This window comes from Meles meles, chromosome 4 (genome assembly GCF_922984935.1).
Source record: "Meles meles chromosome 4, mMelMel3.1 paternal haplotype, whole genome shotgun sequence".
Classification (NCBI taxonomy): domain Eukaryota; kingdom Metazoa; phylum Chordata; class Mammalia; order Carnivora; family Mustelidae; genus Meles; species Meles meles.
Genome location: NC_060069.1, coordinates 29,514,715 through 29,531,661, shown reverse-complemented (window position 1 = coordinate 29,531,661; position 16,947 = coordinate 29,514,715). Strand labels below are relative to the sequence as shown.

The window sequence follows — 16,947 nt, the reverse complement described above, 5'->3', positions numbered from 1 at the left end:
CTCGCTTCCGCATCGGCGTTCCTCTACCAGCATTTGGTGTTCGGAGAGGGAGAGCGTGTGTTCCAGCGAGTTCTACGTGCAAGGTCCGCCCGGCGTTGGCTTCCTCGTTTTCCTTGGCTGCTCGTCAGCGCCCCCCTCCCCTGAACTCGGGCCCAGTGTGGGCTCACCCCCTCCCCTGACTCCGGGCTCTGGCTCCTGGGCCTCGCAGAAGCCGCCCGAGGTGACCGTTCGGCCTTCTGCAGCCCTGGTCCTCTTCTGCAGCCCCGGTCCTGCCCCCTGCCCTCCGCCGAGGCGTGATCCTCTTTTCTGTCCTCAGGAACTTGGCTCAGCAGCTTCCCGCGCCCACTACTGACTTTCTGTTTGGGGTCTCTGAGTCCCTGGGTGGAGATCCCGGTCGGGTCTCTGGTCAGCATCATGAGTATTTTACTGTTAATACGCATTTTGGCATCTCTGTTCCTCCTTTCCATTGACAACGTTTTTGGGTCAACGTCATGGTTCCTGTAAGCGCGTTTTTAGGTTTGTTCAGACCCAACATTGTAGGGATAGGATTTGTCTTGGATCTCTCAGACCGCTGCGTGTGAATGGGCTCAGGAGTGCTCTTGAACTGAGCAGATGATGAGGCAGAGCAGTTCATGAGGTTGTTAGGGCCATCAGCCGCAGGGCGGGTCTGAGAGAGTCTCTTACCAGTGCTGGAAATGAGGAGACTGGGTAGTCTATAAGCTGCTGTGGGTGTTGCAGGTCAGGGTGCATTGCACTCATGGCTCTTCTTCTCTTAGCTCCTAAGGTTTTTGCTTTTCCAAATCAAGAAGACAGTGCACGAAGCCAGGGGACATCAGCCATGCTCCAAACATCTTGGCCTCAGGTGAGCTGAGCTTCCTTTCAGTCTTTTAAAATTAAGTTAGCTATCAGGTAATTAGGAAAAGACCAAGAAGGCCTGACTCGGCCATGCTCCGATTTCCCCCCTAAGTTTATCCCCACAGCCAGGGCTCTAAATAATGGTGGAGGAGATAAGTGGTGTGTATGAGAGTGATGAGTGTGGATGTGTAGGGTTAAGTGAGAAAAGAGGCACCCAAACTAAGAAATTCGCCCTGAATGTGGAAATCCAAATCATGTTCTTCATATAAAATTTGCCTACTGAGATCAGAGAAATTTTTTTTTTAAAGATTTTATTTATTTGACAGAGAGAGATCACAAGTAGGCAGAGAGGCAGGCAGAGAGAGAGGGGGAAGCAGGCTCCTTGCTGAGCAGAGAGCCTGATGCAGGGCTCGATCCCAGGACCCTGAGATCATGACCTGAGCCAGAGGCAGAGGCTTAACCCACTGAGCCACCCAGGCGCCCCAAGATCAGAGAAATTTTGTATCGAAGACATTGTTCCACAAATTACAGATGTATCGCCGGGAGACCAGCATTGTTCTTTCCCTATGCACTTTGTAAGTGATGGGTCCGCAGTACTGGATAATGTAGACAAGTCTCCTTTTCTCATGAAAGGCACCTTTAGCAAAGTAGATAATTTATAAGCCAACTAGTAAGTTAATTACATGTTGCTAAAGTACAGTGCTCAGAAGTGTGGTCCCCACGTGGGCAGCATCCACATCACCTGGCAGGTCATTAGAATTTCAGACTCTTGGGGTCCACCCTAGACCCAGAATCAGACTGGGGAGGAGGGTCCAGGAATTTGTTGTAACAAGCTTGTCAGGTGATTTTTATAAAAATATTTATTTATTTGGGAGAGGGAGAGAGAGCACGAGCAGGGGGAAGGGCAGAGGGAGAAGCAAACCCCTCTGTGAGCAGGGAGCCTGCCATGGGCCGCGATCTCAGGAGCCCAGAACCATGACTTGAGCTGGAAGGCAGATCCCTAACTGACTGAGCCACCCAGGTGCTGCTGTTCAGATGATTCTTATGCCTGTACCTTTGCAAATCTGAGAAGCCTTGAAGCTCCCTCTCAAGGTAGTGGTCAGGAAAGCCCTCATAGAGGTCGTAACATGGGGTTGAGATCCCAAGAATGCGCTAGAAACAGTTTTGGGAAGTGCTGAAGAGAGAGCTAAAAAAGAGCTTTCCGGAGAGAAGGATGTCAAATGCAGAAGCCCTACAGTTGGGGAGAAAGCTGGGTGTGCTCTGGAAATAGGGTGAGGTCAGGGAAAGCAATTCACTGTGTGGTGGGAGAAGTAGGCACATGTCTTGTAGAACACTGTCAAGACTTTGATTTCTATCCCGAGTTCATTGGGAAGGCACTGAAGGATTATTAAGTATGGTAGGTGACTTGGTTGGATATATGTATTTTTTTTTAAAGATTTTTATTTATTTATTTGACCCAGAGAGACAGAATAAGCAGGAGTGGCAAGCAGAGGGAGAGGGAGAAGCAGGCTGCTGCTGAGCAAGGAGCCAGATGCAGGGCTCGATCCCAGGACACTGGGATCATGATGTGGGCCAAAGGCAGCCACTTAACCAACTGAGACACCCAGGCACCCTGTTGGGTATTAAAAAGATTTTCCAGCAGACTTTGTCTGACTTAGTTGGTAGAGCATGTGACGTTATCTCAGCGTCATGAGCTCAAGTCTCATGGCGCCATGTTGAGTGTAGAGATTAAAAAAAAAAAAAAGATTTCTTTTTAAAAAACGATTTTCCCAGCCCTGATGGTGCGTTAGTTATAGAAGGGTTTGAGTCAGTTAGAAGCATATAGTAATCCAGATAAGAGATAAATAGTCCTTTTTTTTTTTTTTTCGTAAAAAAAAAAATAGGCTTTATTTTCAGGGAAGTTTTGGGTTCATAACAAAATGGGATAGAAAGCACAGAGAGTTTCCGTATACACCCTGCCTCCATACTTGCATAGCCTTCCCCATTATCTTTTTATTTTTAAAATTTTTGTTTATTTATAAGTAAACTACTCCCAACATGGGGCTCAAACTCATGAACCTGAGATCAAGAGTCACATGCTCTATGGACTGAGCCAGCTAAGCACCCCTAAAAATTTTTTTAAATTTGGGTGTTGTTGACACACAGTGTCATTAGTCGAAGTGTCACAGTGATTTGGTAAGCTTATACATCATGCTCTGTCACACAAGCATGTTTACCATCTTTCACACTGTAATGCTATTACAGTGTCATTCACTATCTTCCTTATACTCCACCTTTTATTCCCATGGTTTATTATTTGCTCATTTCATAACTGGAAGCATGTATCTCCCTCTCCCCTTCACCCATGTTGTTCATCGTCCCCCACTCCCTGTAACCATCAGTTCTCTTATTTACAGATCTGATTCTGCTTTTTGTTTATACATTTTTTTTTAAGATTCCACATATGAATGAAATTATATGGCATTTGTCTTTTTCAGTCTGACTTAATTCATTAGTATCAATACCCTGTAGTCCATCCATGTTGTTACAAATGACAATCTCTGGGCACCTGGGTGGCTCAGTCAGTTAAGTGTCTGCCTTTGGCTTAGGTAATGATCCCAGGGTCCTAAGATTAAGCCCTGCATCAATCCTTGCTCAATGGGGAGCCTGCTTCTCCTGTTCTGTCTGCCCCTCCCTCTGCTTGTGTTCAAGTTCACTCTTGCTCACTCTCTCTCAAATAAAATCTTAAAAAAACAAAAAACAAATGACATACTCTCATCCTTTTTTATGGCTGCAAAATATTTCATTGTCTGTGTGTGTGTAGGTGTGTGTATATCACATCTTCCTTATCCGTTTGTCTATTGATGGACACTTAGGTTGAGTCCATATTGTGGCTATTTAAATAACGCTGCATTGGGGCGCCTGGGTGGCTCAGTGGGTTAAGCCGCTGCCTTCGGCTCAGGTCATGATCTCAGGGTCCTGGGATCGAGTCCCGCATTGGGCTGTCTGCTCAGCAGGAGGCCTGCTTCCCTCTCTCTCTCTGCCTGCCTCTCTTTCTGTCAAGTAAATAAATAAAATCTTAAAAAAAAAAATAACGCTGCATTAAACATAAGGACACATGTATCTTTTTGAATTAGTGTTTCTGTTTTCTTTGGGTAAGTACCCAGTAGAGTTATTGGATCACATGGTTCTCTTGTCTTTAATATTTTGTGGAACTTCTATGATGTTTTACACAGTGGCTACACTAGTTTCCATTCCCTCACATGGTGTGCATGTGTTCCCTTTCCTCCACATCGTCACCCACACTTGTTATTGTCTTTTTGATTTTAGCCCTTCTGATAGGTGTGAGGTGATACCTCATTGTGGTTTTGCATTTCCCTGATGGTGACTGATGTTGATCACTGTAGGTCTTTGGAGAAATGGCTATTCAAGTGCTCTTCCCATTTTTTAATCAGATTTTTTGTTTGTTTTTTGGTGTTGAGTTGTGTTAATTCTTTATATATTTTGGATATTAAGTCCTTATTGGATATGTTATTTGTAAATATCTTGTCCCATTCAATAGACCGACTTTTTGTTTTGTTGGTGGTTTCCTTTGCTGTGCAAAAGCTTTTTACTTTGGTGTAGTCCCAGTAGTTTATTTTTGCTTTTGTTTCCCTTGCCTTAGATGACACATCTAGAAAAATGTTGCGGTGGCTAATGTCAGAGAAATTACTGTCTGTGTTCTCTCCAAGGATTTTTATGGTTTCAGGTCTCACTTTTATTATTTATTTATTTAAAGATTTTATTTATTTATTTAACAGAGAGAGACAGTGAGAGAGGGAACACAAGCAGGGGGAGTGGGAGTGGGAGAAGAAGCAAGCTTCCCGCTGAGCAGGGAGCCTGATGCGGGGCTTGATCCCAGGACCCTGGGATCATGACCTGAGCTGAAGGCTGAAGCTTAACGATTGAGCCACCCAGGTGCCCCTGAGGTCTCACTTTTAGGTATTTAAACCACTTTGAGTTTGTTTTTGTGTGTGGTGTAAGAAAGTGGTCCAGTTTCAGTCTTTTGCATGTAGCTGCCCAGCACCATTTATTGAAGAGACTGTCTTTTCCCCATTGTATATTCTTGCCTCCTTTGCCACAGATTAATCAGCCATATAAGTGCGGACTTATTTCTGAACTCTATTTATTCCACTGATCTGTGTGTCTATTTTGTGCCAGTACCATACTGTTTTGATACTACAGTTTAGTAGTCTACCTTGAAACCTGGATTTGTGATACCTCCAGCTTTGTTTTTCCTTCTCAAGATTGCTTTGGCTATTTTTAGCCTTCCCTATAATCAACGTCCCTCACCAGAGTGCTACTTTTGTTACAGTTGATGAACCTACATGACAAGTCACAGTCACCCAAAGTTCGTGGTTTACAGTAGGGTTCACTCTTGGTGTTGAGCGTTCTGTGGGTTACAAATGTATAAGGACATGTATCCATCATTACAGTATCATACAGAGTATTATTATAGTATCATACAGGCTATTTTCATGGTCATAAAAATCCTCTGTGTTGTACCTGTACATCCCTATCTTCATAGTTTTGTTATGTAGTTAGAATCATACAGTATGTGGATTTTTCAGATTGGTTTCTTTCACTTGATTATATGTGTTTAAGTTTCCTCTATGACCTCTCATGGCTTGAGAGTGAATTCTTTTTAGTGCTGAATAACATTCCATAGTCTGGATGTACCACAGTTTATTCATTCCCCTCTATTGAAGGACATCTTGGTTGCTTCTATGTTTTGGCAATTATGAATAAAGCTGTTAGAAACATCTGTGTGCAGGTTTTTATATGTATATAAGTTTTCAGCTTGTTTGGGAAGATACCAAGGAGCATGATTATTAGATCATATGGTGGGAGAATGTTTAGTTTTGTAAGAAACTACCGAACTGCCTTCCAGGGTGGCTGTGCCATTTTGCATTCCTGTCTGCAATAAATGAGATTTCCTGTTGCTCCACATCCTCACCGGCATTTGGTGTTTTCAGCATTCTAGTTTTAGCCATTCTAGTGGTACCTCAGTGTTTTAATGTGTGTTTTCCTGTTGATGGATGATGTATTTTCATACACCTGTGTGCCATCTGTACATCTGCTTCGTGAGGTGTTGCTTCCGGTCTTCTGCACATGTTTTAATAGGGTTGTTACTTTTGAGATTAAAGAGTTCTTTGTATATTTTGGTTAAGTCCTTTATCAAATAGGCCTTTTCAACTATTTTTTCCCTGTGGTGGCTTGTTTTCTCATTAAAAAAAAAAGATTAAAAAAGATTTTATTTATTTGTCAGAGAGTGAGAGAGAGCCCGTGCTTATGCATAAGCAAGGGAAATGGCAGGCTGAGGGAGAAGCAGACTCTTGGCTAAGCAGGGAGCCCAATGTGGGACTTGATCCCAGAACCCTGGGATCATGACCTGAGCCAAAAGAAGACGCTTTCTTATATCCTATCCATTTTCTTATATTCTATTTTTTTTCCTTTCAGTTTTATTTATTTATTTATTTTAAAGATTTTATTTAGTTGACAGAGAGAGAGAGAGTACAAGCAGCAGGAGCAGAGGGAGAAGGAGAAGCAGGCTCCTTGCTGAGCAGGGGGCCGGATGTGGGCTCCATCCCCAGCACCCTGGAATCATGACCCAAGCCAAGCTGAAGGCATATGCTTAATCGACTGAGCCACCCAGCCACCCTCTTTCAGTTTTTAAAAGGAAAATGTATTTGACAAGTTTCACTTAGTGCGATACACCTAAAAGGAAATCACAATACAGTGAAAGATTTAAATGGAAGTCCTCAGAATTTCATACAGACACCCAAGACCAAAATCCTAAAGTATCTCCAATTTTCCCCATTAACTTTATTTTATTACTATTATTTTTAAAGATTTTTATTTCTTCATTTGAAAGAGTGGGAGCGAGAGAGATCACAGAGGGAGAGGGAGAAGCAGACTTGCCACTGAGCGGGGAACCTGATGTGGGGCTCCATCCTAGGACCCTGGGATCATGACCTGAGCTGAAGGTGGATGCTTAACTGACTGAGCACCCACGCACCCCTGAAGTATTGGCCTTTCAATGTAGGGTTTAATTCCTGCTCATCTTTTCTTTCAAAACTTCTTTTCTTCAAAACATTTTAGGTAGTCCTCTGTACTTACTTTTCAGGTGACACTGTTATTATTATTACTATTACTACTACTATTATTATTATTTATTTTTAAGATTTTACCTATTTGTCAGAGAGAGAGAGAGTGCGCACAAGCAGGGGGAATGGCAGGCAGAGAGGGAGAAGCAGGCTTTCTGATGAGCAAGGAGCTCGATGTGGGACTCAATCCCAGGACCCTGGGGATCGTGACCTGAGCTGAAAGGAGATGCTTAACCGACTGAGCCACCCAGGGGTCCCTATTATTATTGTTTTTAGAAGTAACCTCCATATCCAGTGTGGGGCTTGGACTCATAATTCTGAGATCAAAAGTCCCATGCTCTATGGACTGAGCCAGCCAGGTGCCCCTTAGATGACTTTAAATGATATCTTTTCTCTGCACAGATATCATTGACTTTTTAGGTGGGAGCATGGGTTTTATTGAATTCTTAGGCACAATTGGCTATAATTGTTTATAAACTTGATTCTTCCCACTTAGAAACACTGTTTCTCCTTTATTTCCTTTGTCTTCATCTTGGTCTTGCACATTTTTGTGAGGTCTAGTCTTAGCTATTTGTATATGAATGACATCTATTTTCTCCCATTTTATCTTTTTTTTTAAAAGATTTTTATTTTTATGTAATCTCTACACTCATCAGGGGCCCAGAACTTACAACCCTGAGAGTTACATACTCTACCAACTGAGTCAGCCACCACCCCCCCCATTTTATCTTCTAATTGTTACAGTATTAGGAAAGCTAGTGATTCTCATTTCCTTACCCTATATATAGCCAACTTAATGATTTATTTTTGTCAGTTCTAACTATTTTCCATTTATTCCCTTGGCTCTTGAGTATTTTTAGGCAGATAGCTACTTCATCTGCAAGCAGAGATGTTTAGGCTCATTTGCTGCATTTATGCTCCTTTTTTAGTCTTTTGCAGAAAGGAGGATCTCTGCTCTTGGTAAAGCACCAGCCATCAGTTTGAGTGGATATGCTCTGGCATTTTACTCAAGGAGGTATTTGCTGCTATTTTCTGACCTTCTTCATAAGTTTAAAAAATTTATGGTCAAATGATTTTTGACATTCATTTAGCAAATTTATATTAAGCATCTAGTATCTGTCAGGCACTGGACTGTGTGTTAGTGAACTGGTTATGAACAAAACAGGGTCCTTGCCTTACCTACCTATGTTCTGTTGGAGACAGATCGTTAATGAACAATCTAATTTGTTGGATGATGAGAAAGGTGATGGAGAAAAATAAGGTGAGGTACATAGGGACTGTCATGGGAGAAAAAAAGGTATATCCACAACCCAGCTACCTTAAAGCAGTAAGTTTTCCTTTTCCAGACTCTGGAACCCTGGTGATATTTGGTGGCAGGTGGGAGGGACTGTTGGGGAGGAAGAGATTGGGGTGGCAGACTGGGATGAGGAGTAGGAGATTGTGAGAGCAGCCCTGAAGATGAGAGGAAGTGAGGTCTGACTTGCTCTGAGTGGAGCAAGTTCGCCTGTGATCCTGTGGTTGGTGTTCTCGGAGGCCTTATTGCTTTGCGGTTCTGTTTACTGTTGGGATTTTTTTGGGCTCAGGTTATTTTCGGGGCCCTTTGGATCTTGTCATTGCCTAGTTTAAAGGTCAGCTCTTGCCTTGAGGAGTGTCCGCATTTGTTCTTTTTCTTTCACTGTCTCCTTTTGAACTGGGTTCCCTAATTGTTGTTTTAAAAGGACACCCTTGGGGTACCTGGGGGGCTCAGTGGGGGTTAAGTGTCTGGTTTCGGCTCAGGTCATGATCTTGGAGGTCGTGATCTCAGGGTTATGAGATCAAGCCCCTCATTGGGTGCCACAGTGAGTGTGGAGCCTGCTTAGGATTCTCTCTCCTTCTGTTCTCCCCTCCCCAGCCCTAAACCCCGCTCACACTCTTGCTCTCTCTCTCTCAAAAAATAAAATAAGAGGGCAGCCTCACAAGGACCTTAGTGTAGAGTGGCCATGAGCGTTGTGAATGCCAGCGTTTATCCCTGGGATACATTTCTTCTGGGCTTCCTCCAAGAGTGGTTACAGTAGCCTTCCCTTCTCCCTGGCCCTGGTGCTGCCCTCAGCACAAGGCTGCTACCCCGAGAGACGGGCACACAGAGTTAGGGGCTTAGCTGAACCCCTCTTGGTAGGTGTTTTCATTTTTGGTGACTGGAAGACCAAGGCTGGCTGCATAGGGTACTGAATATCTCCTAGGATGTGGACTTTGGGGGCGGGGGCATCAAGGTGAGAAGGCACAGAAATCATGAAACCTCCAATGTGAGAGTCTAGTTTCTGTGGTTTGTACTGTCCCGACTGTAGATGCAGAGAAGGTAGCCAGTGACACCATTAGGGATTGCTCTTGGGCGATTCAGAGTCTCTGGCTCCCAGGATGGTGTGTGAGGCTTTGAAAGAGCTTTGAAAAATCCCCCCCCCCCCCACAGTCTACACTCGGAGAGGGAGTCCCTGTGGCTTGGAGGGACCATGGTAAAGATGGATTGATGGGTGCTGTTGGGGGGTTAGGAGTTTCAAAGATGGGACAGCACCAGTTAATGATGAGGATCGGGGTGAGCCATGTTTTAGGGGAAGCTCGTGAGCCTGGTATGGGAGGCAGCTTGGTGTGTGGGAAGAGCCCAGGTTTGCTGTTTGATGGATCTGGGCTGAAATCCCAGCTCAACCAGTTCCTGTCTGTGTGGCCTTGGGCAAAGTAATTAATTTTTCTGAATCTTAGTTTCATCAGGTAAAAATGGGAGTAGTAATTTCTACTTCATATTTATGTTTTTAAGATTAAAGGAAATACAGGGGTGCCTGGGTGGCTCAGTCAGTTAAGCGTCTGACTCCTGATTTCAGCTCACATCATGATCTCAGGGTCTTGGGATTGAGATCTGTGTCAGGCTCTGTGCTTAGCAGAGAGTCAGCTTAGGATTCTCTTCCTCTCCCTCTGCCCTCCTGCTTGTTTGTGCTCGAATGCTCTCTGTTTTTGTTTTTTTTTTTTCTCTCTCTCTCTCAAATAAATCTTTAAAAAAAAGATTAAATGAAATACATGGCCTAAAGGTACACCCGCCTAACAGCTTGGTGCGTAGGGTCTTAATTAACAACTATGAATTCTCTTCATGCTTGGGAACATGGATAGCTCCAGGGGGAGGCAGAGAGGGGCCCATCTTGGCAGGTGGAATGGAGCTCAAGACCGAGGGATGGATCTGTGTCCAGAGAGAAGGCACTGCTAACTTTCTTTGAAGGTGGGTGATTCAGAGAAAAGACCAGAACAGGCAGGCTGCAGGTTTCCTTCAAGGGAGTGTTCTGATAAGGTAAGAAAGAATGAAAAGAAATTTGAAGAATGCTAGAAATTTCTTTAAGGAGTGGGTCCACTGCATGGTGGAATGTTGGGGAAGACCGAGGAGATGCTGGGTGCAGGGAACAAACAGGGTGTGCGTGTGTACTCTGGATGGGCAGAGACAGAGTGAGTGGCAGTAGCCTGCAGTGGCTGGTGTATAGAAAACAGGGTGACAGGATTGTGGCACACAAGAGGGCAGGAGGTGCAGGAGGGACAGAGTCAGGAACATGGGGGTTGATTCAGTGATCAGGTAGAGAGCCCCGGCTGCCAGGCTGTGAGAGGGAGATGACAGTTTGCGGCCTCAGAGCTGTGCACATGGGAGACATGTTGGGGTTCTCCATTTGGAACATTGGCTGAGGGCTTGCCCCTTTGGGTTGCTAAGAGTTTTTCTCACTAGAGCAGACCTTCCAGGAGGCTCAGAGTTGCAGACCCTGGCAGGTCCACCTCTTCCCTGCAGCCAGGCCTCTCTTCTGCCCTCACTGAGAGCCTTAGCAGGAGCCTGTTTTTTAGGAGCCAGTGACCTTTGAGGACGTGGCCGTGTACTTCACCCAGAATCAGTGGGCCAGCCTGGACCTCACACAGAGGGCTTTGTACCGGGAGGTGATGCTGGAGAATTATGCGAATGTGGCTTCGCTGGGTAAGGACTCTCGCCCTGGTCCTTTGTGATAGTTTGACATCTTCCTAAGATGTTTTGGGGCTTCTGGAAGTCGTTAGGTTTGATGACCCCAGAAGATAGTTCTATAATCGCCAGTCTCTGGAGATGCTGGCTGAGGAAATCCCTGATTCTCTCTGGTTTTTAAATCAGACTTCCTACATCCTGGGAAGGGGCTGGTTCTGGGCCCTGAGGGAGAGGCTGCTTCCTGGTGCATTAGGTTCCTCCATGCTGCCAGTGTTCTGGAGATGTGAGTCCTCTCCCCGTGGGAATCAATACCTATGCTCTTCCTGAGGGCATCTCTTCCTTTAGGTCAGGGTGAGACTGCAGTTTCTTCCCGAGGACAATGGCTATCTCCTTGGCCTTGCCTTGGAGCATGGTTTGAAGTTCTTCCGCAGATCCCCTTGATAGCTCACTTGGTCTCCTGGGCATTTCATCCCATCCCTTCCTCCCTCCCTGTGTCAGCCTCTTCTGAGGTGGGCCTAGTGAGATCTCAGGAAAGCTCTGGAAGTCGTCCCTCAACTTGTTTTTCCTTTTTCTTGCTTGAGTAGCGTTTTCATTCCCCAAGCCTGATCTGATCTCCCAGCTGGAGAGCGGTGAAGCGCCATGGGGCCCAGATCCCTGGGAAGCAGAGCTTTTGAGAGGCATCTGTCCAGGTGAGTAAGAGAACCTAGTGGTTTCTGGTTTTGCCTTCCCAGTTTATTAGAAGTGTTTCTTTTGCAGGAGAGAAGCCGTTTATAAGGCAATATTCAGTGCACTCTTTGACCTCTGACCAGTTCCAGCCCTGAGCCTGGGAAGACCAGTCCCCAGGAGTGTGTGGCCACTCAAGTCCCACAGAAAAGCTCTGACCCAGTAGCTCTTAAACCACTTCTTTTCTCAACAGTGACTTAATTTTAAACCCGTTTTATGCAAAGAAGTGGGTTTCAGCCATACTTTGAGGAAAGTATGATTCTGTGGGTCAGACTGAGTTATTTGTGCCACAGCTATGAATGTTGTTTTTAGGTCTTTAGCAATGAAATAAATGCCTTTAATTTGCCTTTTTAGTATTTAAGTCACCGACAAGTTCTATATGCCAGAATCCTTAGGTCTATATTATATTTGTCTTATATACAGCTGTAGAGGGAGAGGCAGGGGCTGTTGTCCCACCACTGCACACACACACAGACCCCAACACACACATACGTGTGCATGCACACACACACCCCAACACACACATGTGCACACATGAACACACATGCACACACACCCAACACACACAGTGTAAAATTTCCCTGAGACTGCTCACCAGACCTGGGAGCTCTCGATTCCTTGGGTTTTCTTCCTTTTGGAGATCATTTCCATATATGCTGTGATTTTGTAATTCGTAGTTCTTTTAGCAGAAATATGCCTGTGGCCTACAGCTCTCCACTTCAATTTGTGTTCTAGCTGATTTCCTGAAAGAATCTTTTATCCCAGAAGATTATGTGGAATGTTACTTATTTATTTATTTTAGGATTTATTTATTTTAGAGGGGTGCCTGGGTGGCTCAGTCGTTGAGTGTCTGCCTTCAGCTCAGGTCATTATCCCAGCGTCCTGGGATCGAGCCCAATACTGGGCTCCCTTCTCGGCAGGAAGTATGCTTCTCCCTGAACAGCTCCCCCGTAGTTGTGTTCCCTCTCTCACTGTGTCTGTCTGTCATAAATAAAATCTTTAAAAAAACAATAATAAGATTTATGTATTTTAGAGAGGGAGTGAGAATGAGAGGGGGAGAGAATCCTTAAGCAGACTGCATGCGGAGCACAGAGCCCGAGGCAGGGCTCGATCCCACAAGCCAGAGATCAGACCTGAGCAGAAATCCAGAGTTGGACACTTTTAACCGACTGTGCCACCCATGTGCCCAATGTGGGGTATTTAAGAATAGAATCATTGGGCCATTATTTGGAATTTAGGATGGTTTTCTGGATTGCAGGTGGGGACGTTGAAATGAAGTGTTTTTGAGTTTGGTTTGCAGCTTGCAAGACCTCTGCTAATGTGAGAGCTTCCCGACTCTTCTCCCCAAGAGCATGAATTTCCTTCCCTTTTTGGGGTCTCTTTCTCTCTCTCTCAAAAATTTTCCATTTCTTGCTGGTCCTCTTACCTCTCACATCTTTTTTTCTCCTTTTCCTCCCTCCTGCCTTTTCCCCTTTCCTTTCTGGAAGGTCTCATTGTGGTCCTTTCACTTGTCTTAGTCCACTTCCCAGCCTTCCTCATAGGAGGCACTTCCTGCTGTTTCCAGTGCCATCCGCCCTCCAGTTAGCAGATTGTCATTTTTCTTTCTCTCTCTCATCCTCCTGTAGGGATGCCTGTAGCCACTTTCTGAGTGTGTTTTTCAAAATCAGATTCTGTAAGAGAAAACAGGAGCCCTGGATCCTGTTGCCCTCCCAGCTCAGTAACTCAGAACACTTGTGGTTCCTTTGGACAGGTGGTGAGTCCTGGATCAAGGAGGAGGAGCCAGTTGTAAAGCAGGAAGCCTCTGAGCAGGCAGAATTGCCCAGAACGCCTGGAGGAGGACTGCTCAGAAACGTCTCCCAGCACTTTGACTTTAAAAGCAAGGCGACATGGCAGACTTTCAGTCTGAATCCGAATCTGATACTTCGGGGTGGAATGAAGTTCTACGAATGTAAAGAATGTGGGAAGATCTTCAGATACAACTCAAAGCTGCTTCGGCACCAGATGAGTCACACTGGGGAGAAGCCCTTCAAATGTAAGGAGTGTGGTAAAGCTTTTAAGTCCAGCTATGACTGCATCGTACACGAGAAGAACCACATTGGAGAAGGGCCCTACGAATGTAAAGAGTGCGGCAAAGGTTTGAGTTCCAACACGGCCTTGACTCAGCACCAGAGGATCCACACTGGAGAGAAGCCGTACGAGTGTAAGGAGTGTGGGAAGGCCTTCCGAAGGAGCGCAGCCTATCTTCAGCATCAGAGACTGCACACGGGAGAGAAGCTCTATAAATGCAAGGAATGTTGGAAAGCTTTTGGGTGTAGGTCACTTTTTATTGTCCATCAGAGGATTCATACAGGGGAGAAGCCCTACCAGTGCAAGGAGTGTGGCAAAGCCTTCACTCAGAAAATAGCTTCCATCCAGCATCAGAGAGTGCACACCGGCGAGAAGCCCTATGAGTGCAAGGTGTGTGGGAAAGCATTCAAATGGTATGGCAGCTTCGTTCAGCACCAGAAATTGCACCCTGTGGAAAAGAAGCCCGCCAAGGTTCTTGGGCCATCCCTGACGAGTCCCCCGTGCGCCTCTTTGGCCTTCTCTGCCGTTCCCGTCCAGGGCCCATGCTCTGCTCCCACTGTGGCCGTGCCTTCACTGACCTTTCCACATGCTGTGCTCATTCCTACCTCTGGGCCTTTGTTCATGCTACTGCCTGCACCTGGAATGCCTTCTTCACCTGTCCAAATGGTGCGTGTCTTCCAGGGCCTTCCTTCCACTGTGAAGCCATTGCCGGTTATTCTGGCCCCTTCCCCTCACACCTCATGAACTTTATCTCAGCACTCTTCTGGCTCTTGGGCCCAGCAGACCTTCAGCTTCACTTGAGTTTCATTTGTATATGTGTTTTTGTTTTTTTTTTACTTTACATGCATTATATTGTTTCAGCATAAACTCCATTGTAATCTACATTATATGGAAAGACTGTGTTTTCTGTCTTTTCTTCCAGGTAGAAAGTGAAACTACCTGACTTTTGCACTGGTCTCTTTCAGGCTTGAACAGTAATGGCTGTATCTGCCCTGTGGGGGCGGGGCTGTTGGAAGTGCTGGCAGGACACTTGGTTGCAATCGAGTGTCTGGGAGTGAGGCCGCCCCTGTGCTGGGCCATTGTGGTTAGAGCCAAGTGGCTTGGGGGAAGCAGGTGAGGGTGCAGGAGCGGAGGGCGGGATGGGGGAGCGGGGAAGCTCTGGAATCCCCTTCCAGCCACAGACTCAGAAATTAATGCAGCTTGTTCAGTGGGCTAAGGCAGTCGGTCCATCAGCACAATCGAAGTCATGCTGCCCTTGGCACGGATCACTGGGGATCTCCTATGTCTATGCAAAAGATCATGTGAAATAACCAGTGAAAACCTAATGTCTGCAGTGATCACAGTCATCATGTGATTGATAGCAATCATGTCTGTAAAGACAAAGTGTGTTTTGTGTTTTTTTTCTTCAGTTTTGCTCTTGATGTCTAGATGTTTCTCTTTAACTTTGGTTTCCTAAGTAAATACACACCAAAGTACTCATCTTTGTTCCATGTGTTGTGTACATTTTCTCCCATGGCATTCTGTTGGCAAGCACTGGCTTCTGCATTTTATGTTCTCCAGAGAGCATGAACTGCAGATATGAATTTGGCGACTTATGAAAGAAATAGCGTCAGTGTAAAGCCAGCTTGGGGGAAATCTGAATAAGTCTCCTAAAGCATTTTTTAGGAACAGAGGGAGCTGTGTGGTGGGTCAGTGGCTAAACTTCTGTGCTAGGTCACTGAAGCGGAATTTTGGATTGCTCTTAGTTTTGACCTTGATGGGGATCTTTTACAGCTCCGTGGAGGACTATGTGAAGCAATTTCTGGAAAAAGAATTATTGGCATTAATATAAAGTAACTCCTTAAACATTGATGAAAGGGGCCATACGTTTTATTCTTCTAAGTTGCTTTTTTTTTTTTTTTTTAAAGATTTTATTTGACAGAGATCACAAGCAGGCAGAGAGGCAGGCAGAGAAAGGAGGAAGCAGGCTCTCCACTGAGCAGAGAGCTCAATGTGGGGCTCGATCCCAGGACCCTGGGATCATGACCTGAGCCGAAGGCAGAGGCTTTAACCCACTGAGCCACCCAGGCACCCTCTAAGTTGCTTTTGCTACCTAGATGTTTCTCCACGGCAGTTCACAGAAAAACCTTTAAATTAGTGGTTCTTTTCTTACACTTCCCTGTGTGTCTGAATAACCTGGTCTGAGAAGAGTAATTTTCTGGCCTAACTCCCAGAACTTCTGTTTTTGGATATCTGTGGTGATGGCTAGACATACAGCGAGAGAGCAGCCCTGAGCACAAAGTGCTGTGGGCTGTTGGAGATGTGTGTTGATACAGGGTTTGGGAGGGACTGCCTTCCTGCATGGTGGGTCTTTAAGACAGAAACCTCTAAGAGCAGGGTGGGTGGCATTGGCTTAGAAGAGGAGAGAAAAGCAATGAAAACATGGCGGGTAGAGAACAAAAGAAAAGGGCCAAGAGGTCTGAGGAGGCCATGAGGTGTTCTAGAGGTCTGCACTGCCAGTGGCTTGGGTGTTGATATTGGCTACCTTTTGCTATTTGCCTGTTGGCTGAAATCATGAAGAAATATATTTGTATTAGTTAATACCCCTCCAAGGAACTCTTGGGTTAAAGTGAGTACAGATGGTGCTTGGATGCTGTGGGTGATCGGGAATTGAACAATGGTGAGAACAGAATGCAGCATGGGCTGGAATATGGCAAAATGCAGTACTCAGACAATATTGACAGACTTGGACGCATCCTTTAGAAAATGAGCTTAAGCCTTGCAGTTCAGCAAGCCAGGGATGGTGTCTGGTTGTGGGAAACAAATTAACCACAAACTAAAGAAAACAGACAGACCAGAAAAAATCCAAAACACAGTTGGCAAAAACAAGATAATGCCACGAAGTGTTTGGGGAAAAGGGTGGTTGGACATGTTAGCACTCATGCCCTCCTGAAACCCCAGTAAAACAGCAAAAGATTAAAAATTAAAAGGCACCAACTTACAAGGACAAGGAAAATATGATGGGAAGAGCTTGGAAGCTGGAGGACAGGTGAAGAGTTAGAACTTCGAACAGCCCCTGGGGGAAGCTGAGCGGCCTATGTGGCAGATTTCCCACAGAGGCTTAGGAGGTGAAGAGTAGGTTTCTGTGGAGGATGTAGAGGATGCTGGTGGAGCTAAACATGGGAGAATTGGCTAAGTTTTTATGAAGCATTTAGAATCTCAGTTCACCTCCCCTAGCACTCC

The 16,947-nt window shown here is 45.4% G+C and overlaps 1 protein-coding gene across 3 annotated transcripts; it reads left to right on the top strand.

The window, feature by feature from the left end:
- ZNF621 (zinc finger protein 621) lies at window positions 1-15,181 on the top strand. 3 transcript variants are annotated; one of them, XM_046001389.1, is made up of 6 exons: window positions 32-83; window positions 777-862; window positions 7,910-7,995; window positions 10,827-10,953; window positions 11,520-11,624; window positions 13,409-15,181. In XM_046001389.1, exons 4-6 carry the CDS (start codon window positions 10,920-10,922, stop codon window positions 14,467-14,469), a joined length of 1,200 nt encoding a protein of 399 aa, XP_045857345.1. In that variant the 5' UTR covers window positions 32-83; window positions 777-862; window positions 7,910-7,995; window positions 10,827-10,919; the 3' UTR covers window positions 14,470-15,181. The 3 variants fall into 3 exon arrangements, with proteins under 3 accessions (XP_045857344.1, XP_045857345.1, XP_045857346.1); XM_046001390.1 differs by having other exon boundaries at window positions 56-83; window positions 7,920-7,995; XM_046001388.1 differs by lacking the exon at window positions 7,910-7,995 and having other exon boundaries at window positions 1-83.
- Window positions 15,182-16,947: the final 1,766 nt, after the last annotated feature.

What these genes read in the sequence shown, in the direction of transcription:
- ZNF621 (XM_046001388.1), top strand. Translation starts at nt 839, where the DNA reads ATGCTCCAAACATCTTGGCCTCAG. An exon ending in TCCAAACATCTTGGCCTCAG is followed by an intron (nt 863 to 10,826) that starts GTGAGCTGAGCT and finishes CCTGTTTTTTAG; the next exon opens with GAGCCAGTGACCTTTGAGGA. An exon ending in TTTGAGAGGCATCTGTCCAG is followed by an intron (nt 11,625 to 13,408) that starts GTGAGTAAGAGA and finishes TCCTTTGGACAG; the next exon opens with GTGGTGAGTCCTGGATCAAG.